Raw genomic sequence first — 16,729 nt, forward strand, 5'->3', positions numbered from 1 at the left:
TTTGTGAGGTGTTTACAAAAGTGGACTGTACCATAAGAGCACGGGGGTGTCGTGATCAATTTCTCGGATATTTTCAGATTATATTTCTACGTAATGATACACAAAGTAAGGATGTTTAATCGTTTGAAGTGTAATCGTAAATTGAGATTTAAATAAAGCCCCACAATTGCACAAATTGATCGGTTTTCCAACACCTAAAATTGGTTTCTCCCGTCATTCTCCGCAGTCTGCAGTGGATATGGCGTCACTGAAAAGTGTATGAGTCGAGAAACTTCATCCATGTAAATAACGCCAATAAGAAAGCTGTGTGAGAAGCTTTACGCAGCAAAACATACTGCATAGCTTTCTTTATATATAAATATATTAATCGTTTTGTTTGTTTTTTTAAACTATGCCCCGGAAAAAGCCATTTAGCAACAAACAAAAGAAGAAACAGCTACAAGTCAAACGGGAGAGAAAGAGAGGTAACAGTATTTTGCCGTTAGCATGCTAGGCTTAGCAGTTTGCTAACGGTCCGTGCTCCATAGCTGAGTTTAACTGCAATGACTCTTTGTGTCTGCATGTTGTCGGGGGTTCTTAAGTTGATTATCAAATCACTCATTTAGCCCGTAAACTGAAGCCAGTGCTTGTTTCAGCTAGCAGTCAATAAGAAGCAGTGTGGTATAACTTTGCCTTCGGAGTGGGCAAGTACGTGAAAATTAGCGCACAGACTTGCGTTAAATGTGTTAAATAATGCAAAGCCGTGTGCTTTTTGTTTAACCATAGAAACTACTAGAGACAGAGCCACATTAACAGAGGTCTTGGGCCGTGGTGCTGTCAATAGGTCAATTTATTACCACTAATAGCATGTTGGGTTTAAGATTTTCCATGTGCTCGCTATGTTTCAAGTAATAATAAGTCGGCGTGTCAAGTGATAACGTGATTTAGTTTCCATCAAGGAAGCCATAAAATGTGACATAACATGTCAAAACGAGGCATGTTGCAACTAGGCACTTTCTGAAAAATCCTGCCTTTCCTTTAGGTGTTGCTGGGTCCACTTAAAGCGTGATTAACAAAAGTATGTTTTCATAGCAAGGTTTATACTCAAGTGCTTACTGTAAACAATAAACACTTTAATACATACACTGAAAGTCTTTTCTACCAAGGTCAGGTCATCCACACAGGGTAGTCAATGAATTCTGCAGTGCAGGAGGAGATTATGGATTTATTGTACCCTCCATTAAATAATCAAGAGGTCAGGATAGTTGGATGTGAATTTCATAAACATTATCATGTTCAAATTAATTTATGCCTGGAAGCATTTCCACCAAACATTTCCACCAAAATGAACCAATAAACATGTTAATAAGCACAGCAGCAGATAAGTTAAAAGAAAATTTCTTGGTATTGGTTTGTGATCTTCCAGGTGACACAGGCTCTGGGCCAAGCAGTCGCAATGCCAGTGTGGAGCGAGGAGGAGAGCGGCAGTCAGATACCTCAGACAGCGAGACCACTGATCTTAGAAGAATAAATCAGCAGCCCTTCAACAGAGAAGGAAGATATGACCCTAACAGGTGAGTTGTTTCACTTTCTTGTTCTGTAAAACTGAGCGAAATCCAGCAGCCTGTGCTTGAAGTCGCACATAAAAAAGAGGCTTAAGCAGGAAGCGGCTACATTTTGATAACTAATTGGAGGTTTAGAAGATCATGCAGAAAATAAGATAAATTCACATGTGTTGAATTTTACAAAAATAATATAATTTGTGTTGGATTTGAGGTCAAAATGTAATTATAACGCTTATAATCTCATTCTAATTATAAAAATAAAAATTCTACAACACTTAGAAGAATACAACAATAAGGAGGGTTTTTCATTTCACAATTTTAACTGCTGGACACAAACTGTCTCATGCTTCAAGTCCATTCTTAATATTCACTGTAGAATTGAAGCTTTAACACCTCCTTTTTATGCTGATTACTCAATCAGGATCAGTTTCCAGGCAAAATTGAAAATTCAGAATGTTGAATTTGTTGCCTTTACGTACACACATTAAAAGTATTTAAAAGCCACTGACACTCAGCAGAAGCTGTTCAGTCGTGGAAGCCCATGTCACGAAGCCCCTCGTACACATTTTTTGTGCTGATGTTAATGCCAGAGGAGGTTTGAACACTGCAGTTAATGGGTCAGCAGAACGTCGGTGACTTTTACGCACTCAGCACTAAGCGAGCCCATTCTGTTACTTTACTTTGTCTGCCACTTTGTGGCTTAGTTGCCGTGGTTCCTAAACCCTTTCACTTTGCAATAATACCACCTACAGTTTATTGTGGAATATCTAGGAGGGAAGAAATTTCCCAGACTGACTTGTTGTAATGGTGGCATCCTTTTATGGTACTATAGTCGAATTCAGTGAGCCCTTTATAACAACATATTCTCTTACAAATGTTTGTAAAGATGGATTACATGGTTTGGTGATCAATTTGCCTGTACTGAAAACGCCTTCATTCAAAGATTAAGAGGTGTGCCCAATACTTTTGTCTATACAGTCTTTTTCTTTGTTTAATTTTTTTAATTATTATAAATATACAACAAATTAGAAAGTGAAGATACCACAAGAGAGAAGGGAAAAAAAAGGAAAATAAAAATCTCTAAACAAGTAGGGAGTGATCTTCTAATCCTAAATTAGGTTAAAATAAATTAGGTCTGTAGGACGTTACATAGTTGACCTGTTTTTTTTCCCCCAGTATAAATCAAATGCTCATATAATATATTTCGAAATAATGTGGTTCAACCTTTCAAGTGTAGGAAAAAGAAGAAAGCGCATTTTTCACTGGATAGGGGCTTATCATTAATTTATCATAACAGCAGACAGTCATACAAAGGCTCAACAGGGGGTTTTCTCATTTTTTAGGTTCCGACTGCACTTTGAGAAAGAGAGTAAAGAGGAAGTGGAGAAGAGGAAGAAGCTGGCCAGGGAAAAGGTGCTGCAACAAGTGTCAGACAAAGAACTTGAGGTTGACATCAATGACATCTACCCCTCAGAGAAAGGTCTGATTCATTTTGGTGTTAATTCTTTCTTCATCCTAAAATAAACCAAACATGAGCAGAGTAGGCTAATGGAGTGGGTCACTGCTTGACACACTAACACTTGATTATTCACTGCCAGGCCTTGGTTTCCCACGACGGCCGTCCTGGAATTATGAGATGACACGGGAGAGCCTGCTGAGGAAAGAGGAGAAATCGTACAGAGACTACCTGGATGACTTGCACTCCAGAAACCCACCTGGCTCTCTCAGCCACTTTGAGCACAATTTGGAGGTAACTAAGTAAAGGAGTTTGTTTTTACTGAAGAAGTGCCACTGCACAATAATGAACTGTAAAAAGTTTTGATGGTTATGTTTTTTTCAGCAGCATTTGTGGTGAATTTTGCAGGTCAAATTTTGTTTTAAAAGTTCCAGGAGTGCCTTTGCTGCCTAAACTAACTCAGGCTGAAGTGCAGATTTTTAGGAGAACCTTTGTACTATGAAGTTGCTTTTATTGTCGCTGAGCACCTAATCAGATGTTAATCTCAATTATGAGTATGGCTTCCGATGATTATGAAAGCAAAATAATGGGCATAGAAAACAACTTTGTGCACTTTCACCCCTACATAAAAGCTCAAACTCATGCACTCCAAGGCAGTTAAAAGAGAGCTAATTAATTTAGTTACCAGGATCTATCTAAAAGGAGTAAATATCTCTGTAGGTGAAACTGTGGAAGGATTATGGCTTTTGGGACTAACAGATGCCCTTGTGAGGCCCCACCTCCCCATGAACCTGTGTTCAACACCACCATCACATTTTAATTTATTTATTTATTTTTCATAATTTAGTTATTAATTAATTTTCATAAGTCTTAAAGCTAAATAAATGATGGTCATTAAGTGACTATTGAGGTTTACTAATTTAATTTAATTTAATTAAGGAGAGATCCTTCAAAAGAAATGAATTTAATTCATTAAAGCACTGAGTTTGAATTAGAAATTATTTGGCCATTAGACTCAGATGAAGCTACAAAACAGTATGAATCAGAATCTGAAAAGGCAGAATGACAGAAGAGATTTAAGCACACAGAACTGAGGCTGGTTTGTAGAAGGTGGGCATGAAAATGGTTGGCCCTGAGTGATAACAACATAATTAAGTTTGACAGCACCGCTAAGCAGAAGAATAGCTAGTAATCCAGTGACCCAGGATTGCAGGCAGATGAGTGAACACAGATCTGTCTTATTGAACGTATGCATAAGCTTAAATATAATATTAAGCCTAAATAATTATGATTCTATCTTCACGGGGCTTTAGTTTATATAAATGTAACGCTTGTGTTCAGTCTAACGACCTTTGTCCAGAATCCAACAAGTCAAAACACCCTCCACTTTTTCAGTTGAATCATCACACGCCACACCACTGTGGTTAAACCTCGTCATTTTCACACTGAACCAGGGCTAGTGACTAATTTAATGAAATTCTCTGCTGTGCCACTGTGCTTTCATGCGTGTCTTTTCTCAATATTGTTCTTCGTTTTGCAGTCATGGAGCCATTTTAGTAATGTGGTAACTGCTTTTTGGGTGGCAGAACACTTCTGCAAAAAGTCTGTGTTCATGAATCGTGTCTGACTCTTTGAGAACAGATGAAACATGAAGTATTGCTGCTTGTTAACACATTTTTAGGTAAGCTGATGATTACCCAGCAGACCTGCTGTGCCATATTTGTCTTAAAGGCATAAGTGTTCAAGCTGTTATCCAGCATGTGCCTCCAGGACTTACCACAGACTCATTATTTCATTTCTTAGCTCAGGATGATGTAGGGATTACAAAGAGTTATAGAACATAGCTTTGTATTGTCTGATATTTCCCACTGGTAAAAGCACCATCATATCTTCCTTGCATGCTGTGTTATTGTTCAGTTTTGCTCCGAGTATGAAAACGATAACAATATTGTTCAAAACCACAAGCCCTGCAGATCATTTAATTTCATAGTGGGGGGTTCTGGAGCCATATCACAGCAGAGGCAGGGCTGGTGTAATAGGTGATTCTAAGTAGTCTGAAATTGTCTGCTTATTTTTGTTTTGTTTTTTAAATGGAAATCAGAATAATAGAAAAATATAATTTAGATTAAAAAGCATATTGAACATGTTGTTTTTCCCAAATAGGTTGATTACATTAGACTTTAAAGGAATATTATCTTAAACCTGCAACTTATTTTTTTTTATATTAATAGAAACATCTGAAAGCTGTCTGTCACTTCGCCAAATATAAACACTGAGGGTAGTCTTTGGACGGTACATGGTAAGGTGGTTAGTGCAATCGCCTCAGAGGTTCAAACCTCCCTGAGGCCTTTCTGTGTGGTGTTTGCATGTGAAACCAGCTTCTCAGTTTGTGAAATATGCAGTACTGCAGTGCAAAGAATATGACAGTGTAGGACGTTTTAAGCTCTGGGCCTCGTTTTTTGGTTTAAATGGTGTTGGTTATTCCAGTTTCCAGTGTGGAAGTAGAGAGCAGATTGTACCCTCACATCTAAATCTACATCCGATGTGAAAAGTGAAATGACCATTTTCAGTTGATTAAGTTAATGTTGCCTTTTTCAGCACTGTAGCTACTGGTTTTAGTGCCCTTCACTCTTATTTCAGGAGAAAAAACATTAAGCTTCTTTGTGTGGTTTTGACAGTGCAAATGACCACATGTGTCACATGGTGATTATTTTTACACTCCTTCCTCTCATAAGTATGCACCCTCCTCTGAACATTAGTGATTATTGTGATAGAGATTAAATGCTGTTAAATACGGGTCACTAACACTGACACGTTAAAATGACAGGTAATAAACCTGAAACTCGTTAGGGGTTAGTTTGCTTTTTGTACTTTTTTGGCTCTCTGAAAGCAGTAAAAACAAGTTGATAAGAACTTTAAGAAAATAGTTTTGCAAATACACGTGTGGCAGTTATGAAGCATCATTCAATTGGAGAGTGAATGTTTAGACCACCTGGGAAATTTAGGTCCAATATTCAATCCCTGTTCTTGGTTCCCAAATGAAGTCTGCAAATTAACTAAACATCTGGCTCTTGAGCTGCTAAATGCTCCACCATGTTCACCGGCTAGTTAATAATTGCATTGGTCTGCTGTTTGTCAGCTGTGGAGGTCTGGTGCATTGTGTTATTTAAAGCTTTTTCACTGAAAACAGCTGCCCACTGCAGCTGAACCTGCTGAACAGTTGTGGGTCAAGCAGCTAATCAGCTTGAAACTCGGTATCCATCTGCGCAGGTCAGAGCAGAGCTTTCTATTTGTTAAATAACGCTCTTCATGTACACCGTTACAAGCAACCACTCTGACTTTGTCTTTGGGTTTTTATATTTGTGTGTAGTCACTTGGAAAATGTTCGAGTAGTTTCTAACACATCCTCAAGTTGAGTAAAAAAGGAACTAGTGAATTTGTTTTATTTACAGTATTAAACCTCTTTCTTCTCCCCCATTTACTTTCTTTCCTTTAGACGTGGAGGCAGCTTTGGAGAGTCTTGGAGATGTCGGATGTGATTCTTCTCATTGTTGACATCAGGCATCCGGTAGGTAGAGTTGGTAACCACTAGATGGAGACACAGTCAATAGTTATTATTTATCTGTTTGTTTACCTGATGCATTTTATCCTGAAAGCAGGTTTTGTTAAAGAGAGCCTTGAGTGGGAACAGAGGGCGCTGAGTAGATAGCAAGATTTCTATACAGCTATTACTACCTGTAGGTGTACGCTGGCAGACAACAAAAAAAGATATAAATTAGAAAATTATCTCAAATGCTGCATTGGCATCGAACGCTTATTGTCATTTTACCCATTTTTTAGATGTAAAATTGAGTTTCATGAGTTGCACCAAAACTGTCTGCTGATTATTTGAGAAGAAAATAAATGACCGTATTTTATATGTGAATAAATTTGACCCTTCATTCGTCTCTTCAGTTTATCAGAAAATTCACTCTGGAACATTTTATCAGCATCTCATTAAATTGTATAGATGCTGTGACCTTGCTGATGAAGTGAGCTGAATTTACTTACTGCTGTGTTCAGTGTGTGTCTGTGTGATCTGCTCCTGAAGATTCAAGTCAATTCAGTTTTATTTATATAGCACCAGTTCACAGCAACATCCTTTCCAAGGTGCTTTATATTTTAAGGAAAATATATTTCCATATTGGAGAGAGAGAATCTCACTAATCAGATGATCTCCTGTGAGCAAGCACTTGGTAACAGTAGGGAGGAAGAACTCCCTTTTAAGAGGAAGAGATCTCCATCAGAACAAGGAGCACTGAGAAGATAAAACACAAATCTACTGGAAATAGAAGACAAAAGTTAATGGCGTCAGTAGTGGCCCATAAATGAAGAGAGGAGATTGCCTCAGATTGCTTGGAACCCCAGTGGAGAAGGTACTAAAAATGTACCTTGTACCAGGTTCTATCATCTAATGGAAAACCTTGAAAAACAAGTCGAGCCGACCTGACCTGAGTGGACCTGACCTAATGGAAAAAATGGTATTAGATCATAGTGCTTTATTGGGCCAAGGTAGTGTGATGGGGTTTGATCAATACAGCCTAGAAGTAACAAACACATGAACTAGTTTTTTAGCATTACTCTAAGAATGTTTATAAACACTTTATAAACATCTGAATTCACATTAAAAATAAAACCTAGTTTTGTGCTTCTGACATGTGCTTTCCCTTTTAATGCAAAGTTAAAAACAGTACACTTATACTTGTTTCTATTTATAATGACTCAATCTAATGGGTTATTTTTTCAAAGGGCAGTAGTTGTTATGGAATGCCTTTATCACCTCTTGAGTGGACTACTGCAACTCCCTGTATATGGGATTACCCTGTTCCAGTCACTCTCATTTGCAGATGGTTCAGCATGCAGCTACTTTTAACTATCAACAAAGAAAACAGAGCAGAAAACACTGGTTCAGCTCTGCGGCACTAGCTACCTGTAAAGTTTTAAATAAATTATTTGTTTTCAAAGCCCTCCATGGATTAGCTCTGCAATAGACTGCAGGTCTTTAGATCAGTATTTTGCCTCCAGGTCAGTGAGGTCATCGTTCCAACAACTTCTCTCAGTGCCCTCTTCTCGCCTAAAAACCAAAGGTGAACAAAAGGTTTTTGATGTACGTAAGGTGTACCTATTTTCTGTTGGATTTGGTTAAGTGTGAGCTCCATCATTGTTTTTGTCAAACTGCCTATGAATGTTTCTATTGCTCTTGACTTGACCTGTATACCACCCAGGTGCTGCAGTTCCCTCCAGACTTGTATCACTACATCACTGGAGAGCTACAGAAGCACGTGGTCCTGGTATTGAACAAAGCTGACCTGTGTCCTCCACCACTAGTAATCGCTTGGAAACACCACATGGCCTCCCAGTTCCCCCACCTGGAAATAGTTTGCTTCACCTCACACCGTGGCCAGCCATACAGCACAGGTGAGGAGAGGGAGAGCTGGGGGGGGGGGGGGGGTTAGAGAGAGAAGAAATACATGAAAAATAAAGTCAGAAAGACAAACCTGTCACTTATTGAACTTATTTCAGCACAGTGTAATCAGAATAACCTGCTGTGTGTCTGTCCAGCCCCAGTAGTGACTGTAATAACTGTTGTACTTTTCTGTTCTGTTCTGACTCACAGTCCTCCAGAAGAAGAGGATGAGGAGAAAGGCTGACTGGAGTTACGCTGGAGGTCCTTTAGATATCCTAAAGTCTTGCCAGGAGATCACATCAGGGAGAGGTAGGAGAAAAAGTCAATTGACTGTTCTTCTTTTACAATAATAATAATAATTAATACATTAAGTTATACACACGATGAATTTAATCAACATTTCTTTCGATCAGCAAAATGTTATTGATCATGTTTTTGTTTTTTGTTGCTTTGTTGTTTTGTCAGTTGACCTCTCCAGCTGGGAGCAGAAGATTCAGAGAGATGCTGTTTCTGAGCGGCTGGACGGAGAACGGACAGATGAAGGAGCAGAGTCTGTCTTGGTGGAGCATCAAAGTGATAGTGCTTTGGAGATGAGCGGTCCATCACAGGAACTCTACAAAGATGGTGTTCTTACATTGGGCTGCATAGGTAATCATTTTCTCAGAGAACAACAATCTTTCGCCAGAATCAGTGAACATTTTCTTTTAATTATAGCAAAACAGGTTCTTGTTAAGAAACTTGGAAAGTATATGTTAGTATTTTCTCCAGATATTGCTTTTTTGGTAAGAAATTAGAATAATTTTTTCAGATAGAAAAACATGCTCATCTGGGAACACAGTATTATTTCACTTTTATCTGATTAGGAAAGAACATTGTCTTACCAGTCCACAACAGTATAATTTGATTTTCAGATTAAAAACTAGAGGACAAATAGGTTTAGCCTGAAGGCCATATAAAGGAAATCATGGTATGTTCGTTATGTGTATCTTGATTATAATCGAGTGTACCATTAGTAGATCGGCCGATCTTAATAGCCAGTCTGCTTAGGCCAATAGCTTAGCTTGTGAAGTGGCCTAGTCTGTCTCCAGACTTCAGTTCTGTAGAAAATCTGTGAGGAAGCTGAAGCTTCATTTTCCAAGCAGCAGCCAAGAAAACTGTACTTTCTGCTCGTTACTTTCTGTAAAGAGCAGTGGGCTACTATTCCTCCTGAGATGTGTCTAAACCCAGTGACCAACTACAAGAAACGTCTTACGGCTGTGATTATCAACAAGAGTTCCAGCCAAGTACTAACTAATGTTTTGCTTGGGGATCAAATATGTATTTCACTCAGTGACGTGCAAATCAATTTATAACTTTTATTTTATCTGTTTTTACTGGATTTGGTTGATATTCTTATCTTCATCAAAATGAAAATACCAGAAAAATTAGACAGAGTTTATTTCTTTATAAGTGAGCAAACTTACAAAGCAAATATCCATAAAACAGGGTGTCAAATAATTATTTCCCCCACAGTACCTTCTCACATTGTTATTGTTAGTGGTCAGTCTCACTCATAACTTTAACTTAAATTAAACATATACTAGAATTCTCCATCTAGATCTTTGGATGTGTCTGTGAGCGTCACCAGGTCATAGCTATAGGTGTTCCCTCATGCAGAAGAAGTTGTGTGAATTCCTCTCGGCGAAGTGAGAAATGTCGGTAGAAATGTTGGCCGACTGCAAAACTGTGGCTGAAATGATGGTGGTAATTTCAGTGTCTAGTGTGGCAGAAGAGGGAGGGTTCAGCCTTCAGAATAAAATACAACAAGAAAAGTTGTCAGGGAAAAATATTGGCTCTGCAGCAACCTCCCATGATGCATTTCATTACGCTCAACAGAGCACCCAGCAAGTCATTTGAGTTCATATTTGCCTGTTTTAGGCAGTGTTTTTATTCCTCTGCTTTATCTGCAGGAAAAAAGCAACAAAAAACACCTGCTCGATCTCCTTCTTGTGGTGTTGACGTGCGAAGTGACCGTACAGTTGGTGTTTCTATCTTTTAATAAAAGACAATGCATCATGCACTTAAAAAATGCACCTCACTATCATTAAACATTAAGAAGTTTTTACAATCCTGTCGCACAAAGTGACAGAGAGTGAGAAACTCTGACTTCTGAAGGTGGTCACTTCGAGTGGCAGGAGGTCATAGAGCAGAGCTGGACTGTAAAATATAAATTCTTGCAGATGGAAATGTTAATCTTTTTTTGAATCTAGTGTTCCTGACTGAATGTAGTTATTGGCATCTGAATATAAAGTCACAAACAGTGACTCTTAAAAATAATTGCTAGAGCTTGAACACTGTTACATATGAGTGCCTTTGTAACCTCTCTTTCGTTTTCCAGGTTTTCCCAATGTTGGTAAATCTTCAGTTATAAACAGCCTGGTGGGAAGGAAGGTGGTAAGCGTGTCTCGAACCCCAGGTCACACCAAATACTTCCAGACCTACTACCTCACTCCGACAGTCAAGCTCTGTGACTGCCCCGGGCTGGTCTTCCCCTCCCGTGTCAATAAGCAGTTACAGGTACAAGTTCACTGTTGTGTACTCCAAAGCAGATGTGACTTTCACTTTATTTGCCCGATTAGATGCGGTAGAAACATAATTGTATTGAGTAGCACGCTCACGCAGCTGAGGAGATGGATTATTGATTTTACTCAAGTCTCTCCAGGAGTATTTTGTGTGATTGTCACTTTAATTTTTAAACAGCTCTTAGTTGCTATCTTGCTGTTACCAAAGGTAATTTCTGACCTGTCTTCATTTTGTTCTTGAATTTCTTCCTCTTGTCTTTATCTTTAAATGAATTTTCTATAGATTCTGGCAGGCATCTACCCAGTGTCTCAGCTACAAGAACCCTACAGCTCAGTGGGTTATCTGTGTGAGAGGACTCCCTTCCTTTCCATACTGAAGCTCAAACATCCCAGTCTGCAGGAAAATGAAGGAAACCAGGAGTCTGAGGAGCCCAGCTGGACCGCCTGGGATGTGTGCGAGGGTAAGGTGATAGTTAGTGTCACAGCATCTGAGTTGTGGTCGTGGATAGTTTGGAAACTTCAATACACTAAAATATTGAGAGGATAAATGGCAAGCTTCCTTTAATGCAAGTCACGGATCTTTATTGATTCTAAAATAACAAAATCAGTACAATTCAAAGCAGAGCCAGACCTCCCGCTGCAGGGCCACTGCCATTATTTGCTCTCTCTTGTCAACACAGCCGTGTAGTAAAATCAGCCAACAATGCACTGGTCCATTTATCAAGTTGAATTGAACAAAGTCAATTTTTTATAGAGCACATTTAATCACAACAAATGCTGACCAAAGTGCTGCTCAACGTCACGAAAATAAAAATGAGTCAATAAAACAATTAGAAAACAAATACTGACATGCCCTAGCTGTCTGTGGCACTCAGCCCCAGGCACATTGTTTAGACTAAAAATGTAAGTCGCAAATATAAACTCTGGCCTTTAAACGGTATTTGTTATTTACTCAGACAGCTAGTTGTCCATGTCACTCAGGCAGCAGTATGAAGTATTAGTTGGGCTGTTTTCAGCTGTGTATTCGGTGCTCTAACAACCATGTACAGTAGCAGGGCGGTGTTTTAGTAACGCACTCAAAATAAACTACAACAGCCTCATTCATGATAATGAAAGAATGAGTCAGCCAGTTTTGTGGTGTTTCTAATATTATCAGTACAGCAAGAGAGCCCAGTTGTGCACAGGAATAGGCAGACGTGATATTTTGGATACACAGACATTATTACCAGTGGGAAAATAAATATAGACTCCTCTTTTAATTACACCTTCATTTGATAGACTGTCACCAGTTTATGTCATGAAAATGCTTCCTTCTTTCAGCTTGGGCGGAGAGAAGAGGCTACAAGACAGCGAAAGCAGCTCGCAACGACGTGTACCGTGCAGCCAATAGCCTCCTTAGGTTGGCGATTGATGGCAGATTGTGCCTCTGCCTCAGACCGCCTGGGTACAGCTGCTTGAGAGGTAAGAGAAGGCCCTCTGTGTCTCTTCATTTCAACTCTGAGACTATTCGAAAAGTTAAAATGCCAGGTGGGTGGAATTAATTTCTTTTGGGGATTATTTATGGTCTGCAGAGCACTGGGAAAATCACCCAGACTTGCCGGAGATTATGGCTCTTCAAGGAAGAGCAACAGAGGAAGAAGGAACCGCAGAGAGGGACGATGAGGAGGATGGCGAGTCCAGCACCGAGCCAGAGGAAGAGAGAGACAGGGATGCAGACGATGACGAGGACGGAGATGGGGACGATGAAGATGAGGGGTTCGGGCATCCGAGACGAAGCAACGATAAGCCATCTGGCTTTACGGTCAACATGTACAACGTCCTTCGGGAAAATGAGTGCGAGTGATAATAGGAGAGGCAAGCAAGGAAGAAATAGCCTGTTCCTCTGCTCTGACTTTTACCCATCTGCCCCAGTCCACTCTTCGTTCTTCGTTTCCCATAAACCTGCATTCCTCCTCGTTTTTTTGTTCCACCTCCGCCTCCTCGTGTCATTACCTTCTCTGTACATTAACATGCTCAATTCTAATCCATTCATATAAAGCATATTCCATGCTGTGCCTCTGCTCTGCTTCTTCTTCCTTGAAGCCTTTATTTTTTTAAAGTGGAGCGTTTAGGAATGGGTTTGGTTTGACTTCAGCTTCACACATTGCATGTAGTTCTCAGAGACAAAATGAAGTAACTTCCCTCAGCCTGGAATGATCAATCTCTTCATAAATGAGTGACCTCACAGCTGAGATGCCAAAGTTTGGAAAAGTATGATGAAACAAATCAAATGCACTGTTGATATGATGTCATTCACTGAAGCAGCCATTTGGCTCTCAGAGCAGCTGGAGATTAAAAGAACACAACTCTAAATCTTCTACATTGACCACAGTGTGTCTCAACTTTGAGTAGAGGGTGTGGGAGACGACGTGGGAAATGTTAGGCTGTAAAACTAGAACTAATAAAGTAAACATTTCACGCACAGTTACTGCTATTATGAGTCAGTTAGAGATAATTTATCTGATCTGAATTTACATTATTCTGTGTCTGAGATTGATGTGGGTTTTTTGGGGGGGAGGGATGGGTGTTTACACTCCTGTCTTGCTGGATGAGGCTGTTTCAGGAATTAAACCTGTAGTGTTTTAACTACTACAACTGTTTTCCTTAGATGTTGTTGGGGATTGTCAGTATTTCGTCCAGGATTCGGCTGCGCTTATTCAGCATGTTTATATGCTGATGCCAACACAGTGAATTTTATCCAACCGAGACTGCTTAACAATAATTGAAGGCATTGTTTAACATTTTTTTGATTTTTACTTTTTTGCCAAAAGGTATGTTTGAAGATTGAGCCCTTTGTTAAATAAAGCTACAGCTAGCAGCTGATTAGCAAGACTGGGACTAGCGTGACTCTGTCGAATGCTTGTAAAATCAGACCATAATTGGCCAGAAGTTTGTTTAATCTGTTCTAAAAGCTGCAATTTGTAATCTTTTTCTTTCTTGATTGTTCTTGGGCAGTGGATTCCTGCCACGATGAAGTGTTGTGAGCAGAGTGACGAAACTCTCCCTCATCAATAAAATCCTATTAAAACTGCAATTAATTGTTACATTTCAGTATTTTATAAAACTAAAAGAAACAAGATTAAAAGTGTTTTATTTGGCTCAGAATGGGCTTTAATGAGGGTTCTTTGGCCCACGTCTATTTAACAAAGTAAGTGTATGATACCTTAGTCCTCAGTTGCTCAAAGAATGTGTATTCGGCAAGTGGTTGCAGATGTTTGCTGGTTGTCACTCTTAAATTGATTGCCAAAGCCCCATTGATGCAGGCCTAGAGACTAATCAGTGACCCCCTGAACTGTAAACCTTATGATCACTTTGATTTCCAGCAGGTTGCATGGAAGACACCAACTTGTCTGCAAACACTGGCAAACAAGTCACTAAGCTATAATGGAAAAAAACAAAACAATCCAGTGCGTACCAGACAGAGTTTGCCTCTTTGTTTAAAAGTTGTGTTTATTTTGAAAGCAAATGTTCAGGTTTCCGGTTTCACAGTTGCACTACAGATCCGAGATCCATCCGCTAGTATCCAAAGCAACCTCGCATGGATGTTTGTGGTGTAGCATCACCACGACCTGCAATAAATACTAACCAGCTCTTGGGATTATGCATGTTTTTTTTTAGTGCCCTGAGATCCCCAGGGGGGTTCCTGACTAGTCTGTAGTCCTCATGAGGCCTTATTTGCTAAATTAATATAAACTCTTTTATTTTAATATTTTCCGATGGAAAAAACTCTGATATAGTAGCCTTTGAAGATAGTGGAAGTCTGATTTTTAAGCTTTTGACGTCCCCTCGTTGGCTGGTCCCTCTTTGTGCACTGCTGACAGAGTGCTAGCTGCAGCTTTATATGTAAACTGAAAACACTGTTATTAAAAAAACAAGTGAAAAAAATTATCAAAGCTATTCCTTTAAAACACACAGAAGGAGATACTGGCCACTACAGCTTCCACCTGCCCTCCATTATATATAACATTATGCTTCACCTCTTCTCCAGAATTTGAAAGTGGACATTTCTCTGTAATGTGCAATGGCCCCGCTCCAATCCTGAGTGCTGTATTATCGTGTGCTGTTGTACCTCATTCATGTGTTCGCCGAGGGAATCCCACAGCACAGTGTTGTGTTACTGTGTAATACATCACACTGCAGCAATGACACGCTGTCATTTCTGCTATTGGTACAATGAAAGTAGATGCTAAACACTACCATGCTGTTAGAAACACAGCAGAGTTTTAGTTGTTTTGATGTGGGAGTTTTCTTTCCCTGGAAATATTGAAACTGACAGCGTCTGGAGAGTGTAGTGTGAGTGTAACGGCTCAAGGTGTGTTCAGGCTATTTGCTGCATTCCTCATTTCATTCCTGGTATGCCTAATGATGATGACTGGACTGCTTTCTGCAATAAAAGAAGATAACCCTCAGAAACTCATTGGCATCTTTTTTTCCCCCCTCTTTTTTTAGTGCATTGTTTAATGATGTGTTTATGATATTTGCTTGTACCCAGAGCTGTAAAGGACAGTCTTTCTACGAAGTCCCCCGTCCACCACATCCTCCTAATTTCAGATGCACATAATTAAGCTTTTCCTTTGAATGGTTTGACACAATCTTCCAGGAGGTTTGCGATCAAAGTGGACAGCTCAGACATGTGGTTGAGCATTGTCAGACTAATTGCTGTTGGTATACTTCCTGAATGCCTAATAGACATAGATACATGTGACTTATCATGGCGATCTCGGTGCTTTATAGTTGTCTCGTAATTAGTTGGGGGACTTTCTTTTATGAGTACCCAAGGGAGATAATTACGATGATGAGATTCAGTGACGATAACGATCAGCTGCGTGTAGCACAGATCTAATTAAAGTCCTCCTAAACTACTTAATTGGTAAATTTCCAGATGGCCAGTGTTTAAAGCAGATACCGTGAAATGAAGTTAAAGTTATCGAACCACAAAATCATTACAGCGTTATTAAAGTTGTTGTTGAGGTTGAACCCATGTGAAATGTCTGAATGTCAGTGGAGATGCTTTAATCAAACCTTAAACATACTAATTGTAGTTGTAGTCATCTATTTCATACTGTGATTTCATATGTGGTTAGTATTGGTTCACACTGCATTTGCACATGTCCAAAAAGAGGTTTTAAAATAATCGTAATAACATAACATGCATAACATACGCTCACTGGCCACTTTATTAGGCACACCTTGCTAGTATCAGGTTGAATCCACCTTTTACTCCAGAACTGCTTCAGTTCTTCAAGGACCAGATTTACCGAGGTGCTGGAACCATTCCTCAGAGATTTTGGTCCAAATTGACATGACAGCATCACACAGTTGGTGCAGATACCGCAGCTACTCGTTTATGATGCCAATATCCCGTTTCAGCAGCTGTGCTGTGTTGGATTGAGATCTGGTGACTGTGGAGATGATAAACTCAACCAGTCTGAGATGATTTGAACTTTGTGATAGTATGTTATCCTGCTGGAAGCAATCATCAGAATATGAGTTCACTGTGCTTATGAAGGCATGAACATGGTCGGCAACAATACTCAGGTATGCTGTGATGTTTAAGCGAGTTTGTGCTAAAGTGTGTGTGAGGAGGTGGGGGCAGTGTGGGACAATGGTGAGAGGTAGTTTTGACATTTTCATATTAAACTTAATTGTGCATGTTACTAGATTATCATTTGGCATGTCCGGG

At 39.5% G+C, this 16,729-nt stretch overlaps 1 protein-coding gene across 1 annotated transcript; it reads left to right on the top strand.

Annotated features, from left to right (window-relative positions):
* The first annotated feature begins 252 nt into the window (after positions 1–252).
* gnl1 (guanine nucleotide binding protein-like 1) lies at positions 253–14,151 on the top strand. Its single transcript, XM_003450594.4, has 12 exons — positions 253–464; positions 1,406–1,553; positions 2,888–3,024; positions 3,143–3,294; positions 6,497–6,568; positions 8,265–8,457; positions 8,657–8,755; positions 8,912–9,094; positions 10,824–11,002; positions 11,291–11,468; positions 12,328–12,468; positions 12,579–14,151. The coding sequence occupies exons 1-12, from the start codon at positions 392–394 to the stop codon at positions 12,848–12,850; spliced, it is 1,827 nt and encodes a 608-aa protein (XP_003450642.1). The 5' UTR covers positions 253–391; the 3' UTR covers positions 12,851–14,151.
* Positions 14,152–16,729: the final 2,578 nt, after the last annotated feature.

Source organism: Oreochromis niloticus, linkage group LG11 (genome assembly GCF_001858045.2).
Source record: "Oreochromis niloticus isolate F11D_XX linkage group LG11, O_niloticus_UMD_NMBU, whole genome shotgun sequence".
Classification (NCBI taxonomy): domain Eukaryota; kingdom Metazoa; phylum Chordata; class Actinopteri; order Cichliformes; family Cichlidae; genus Oreochromis; species Oreochromis niloticus.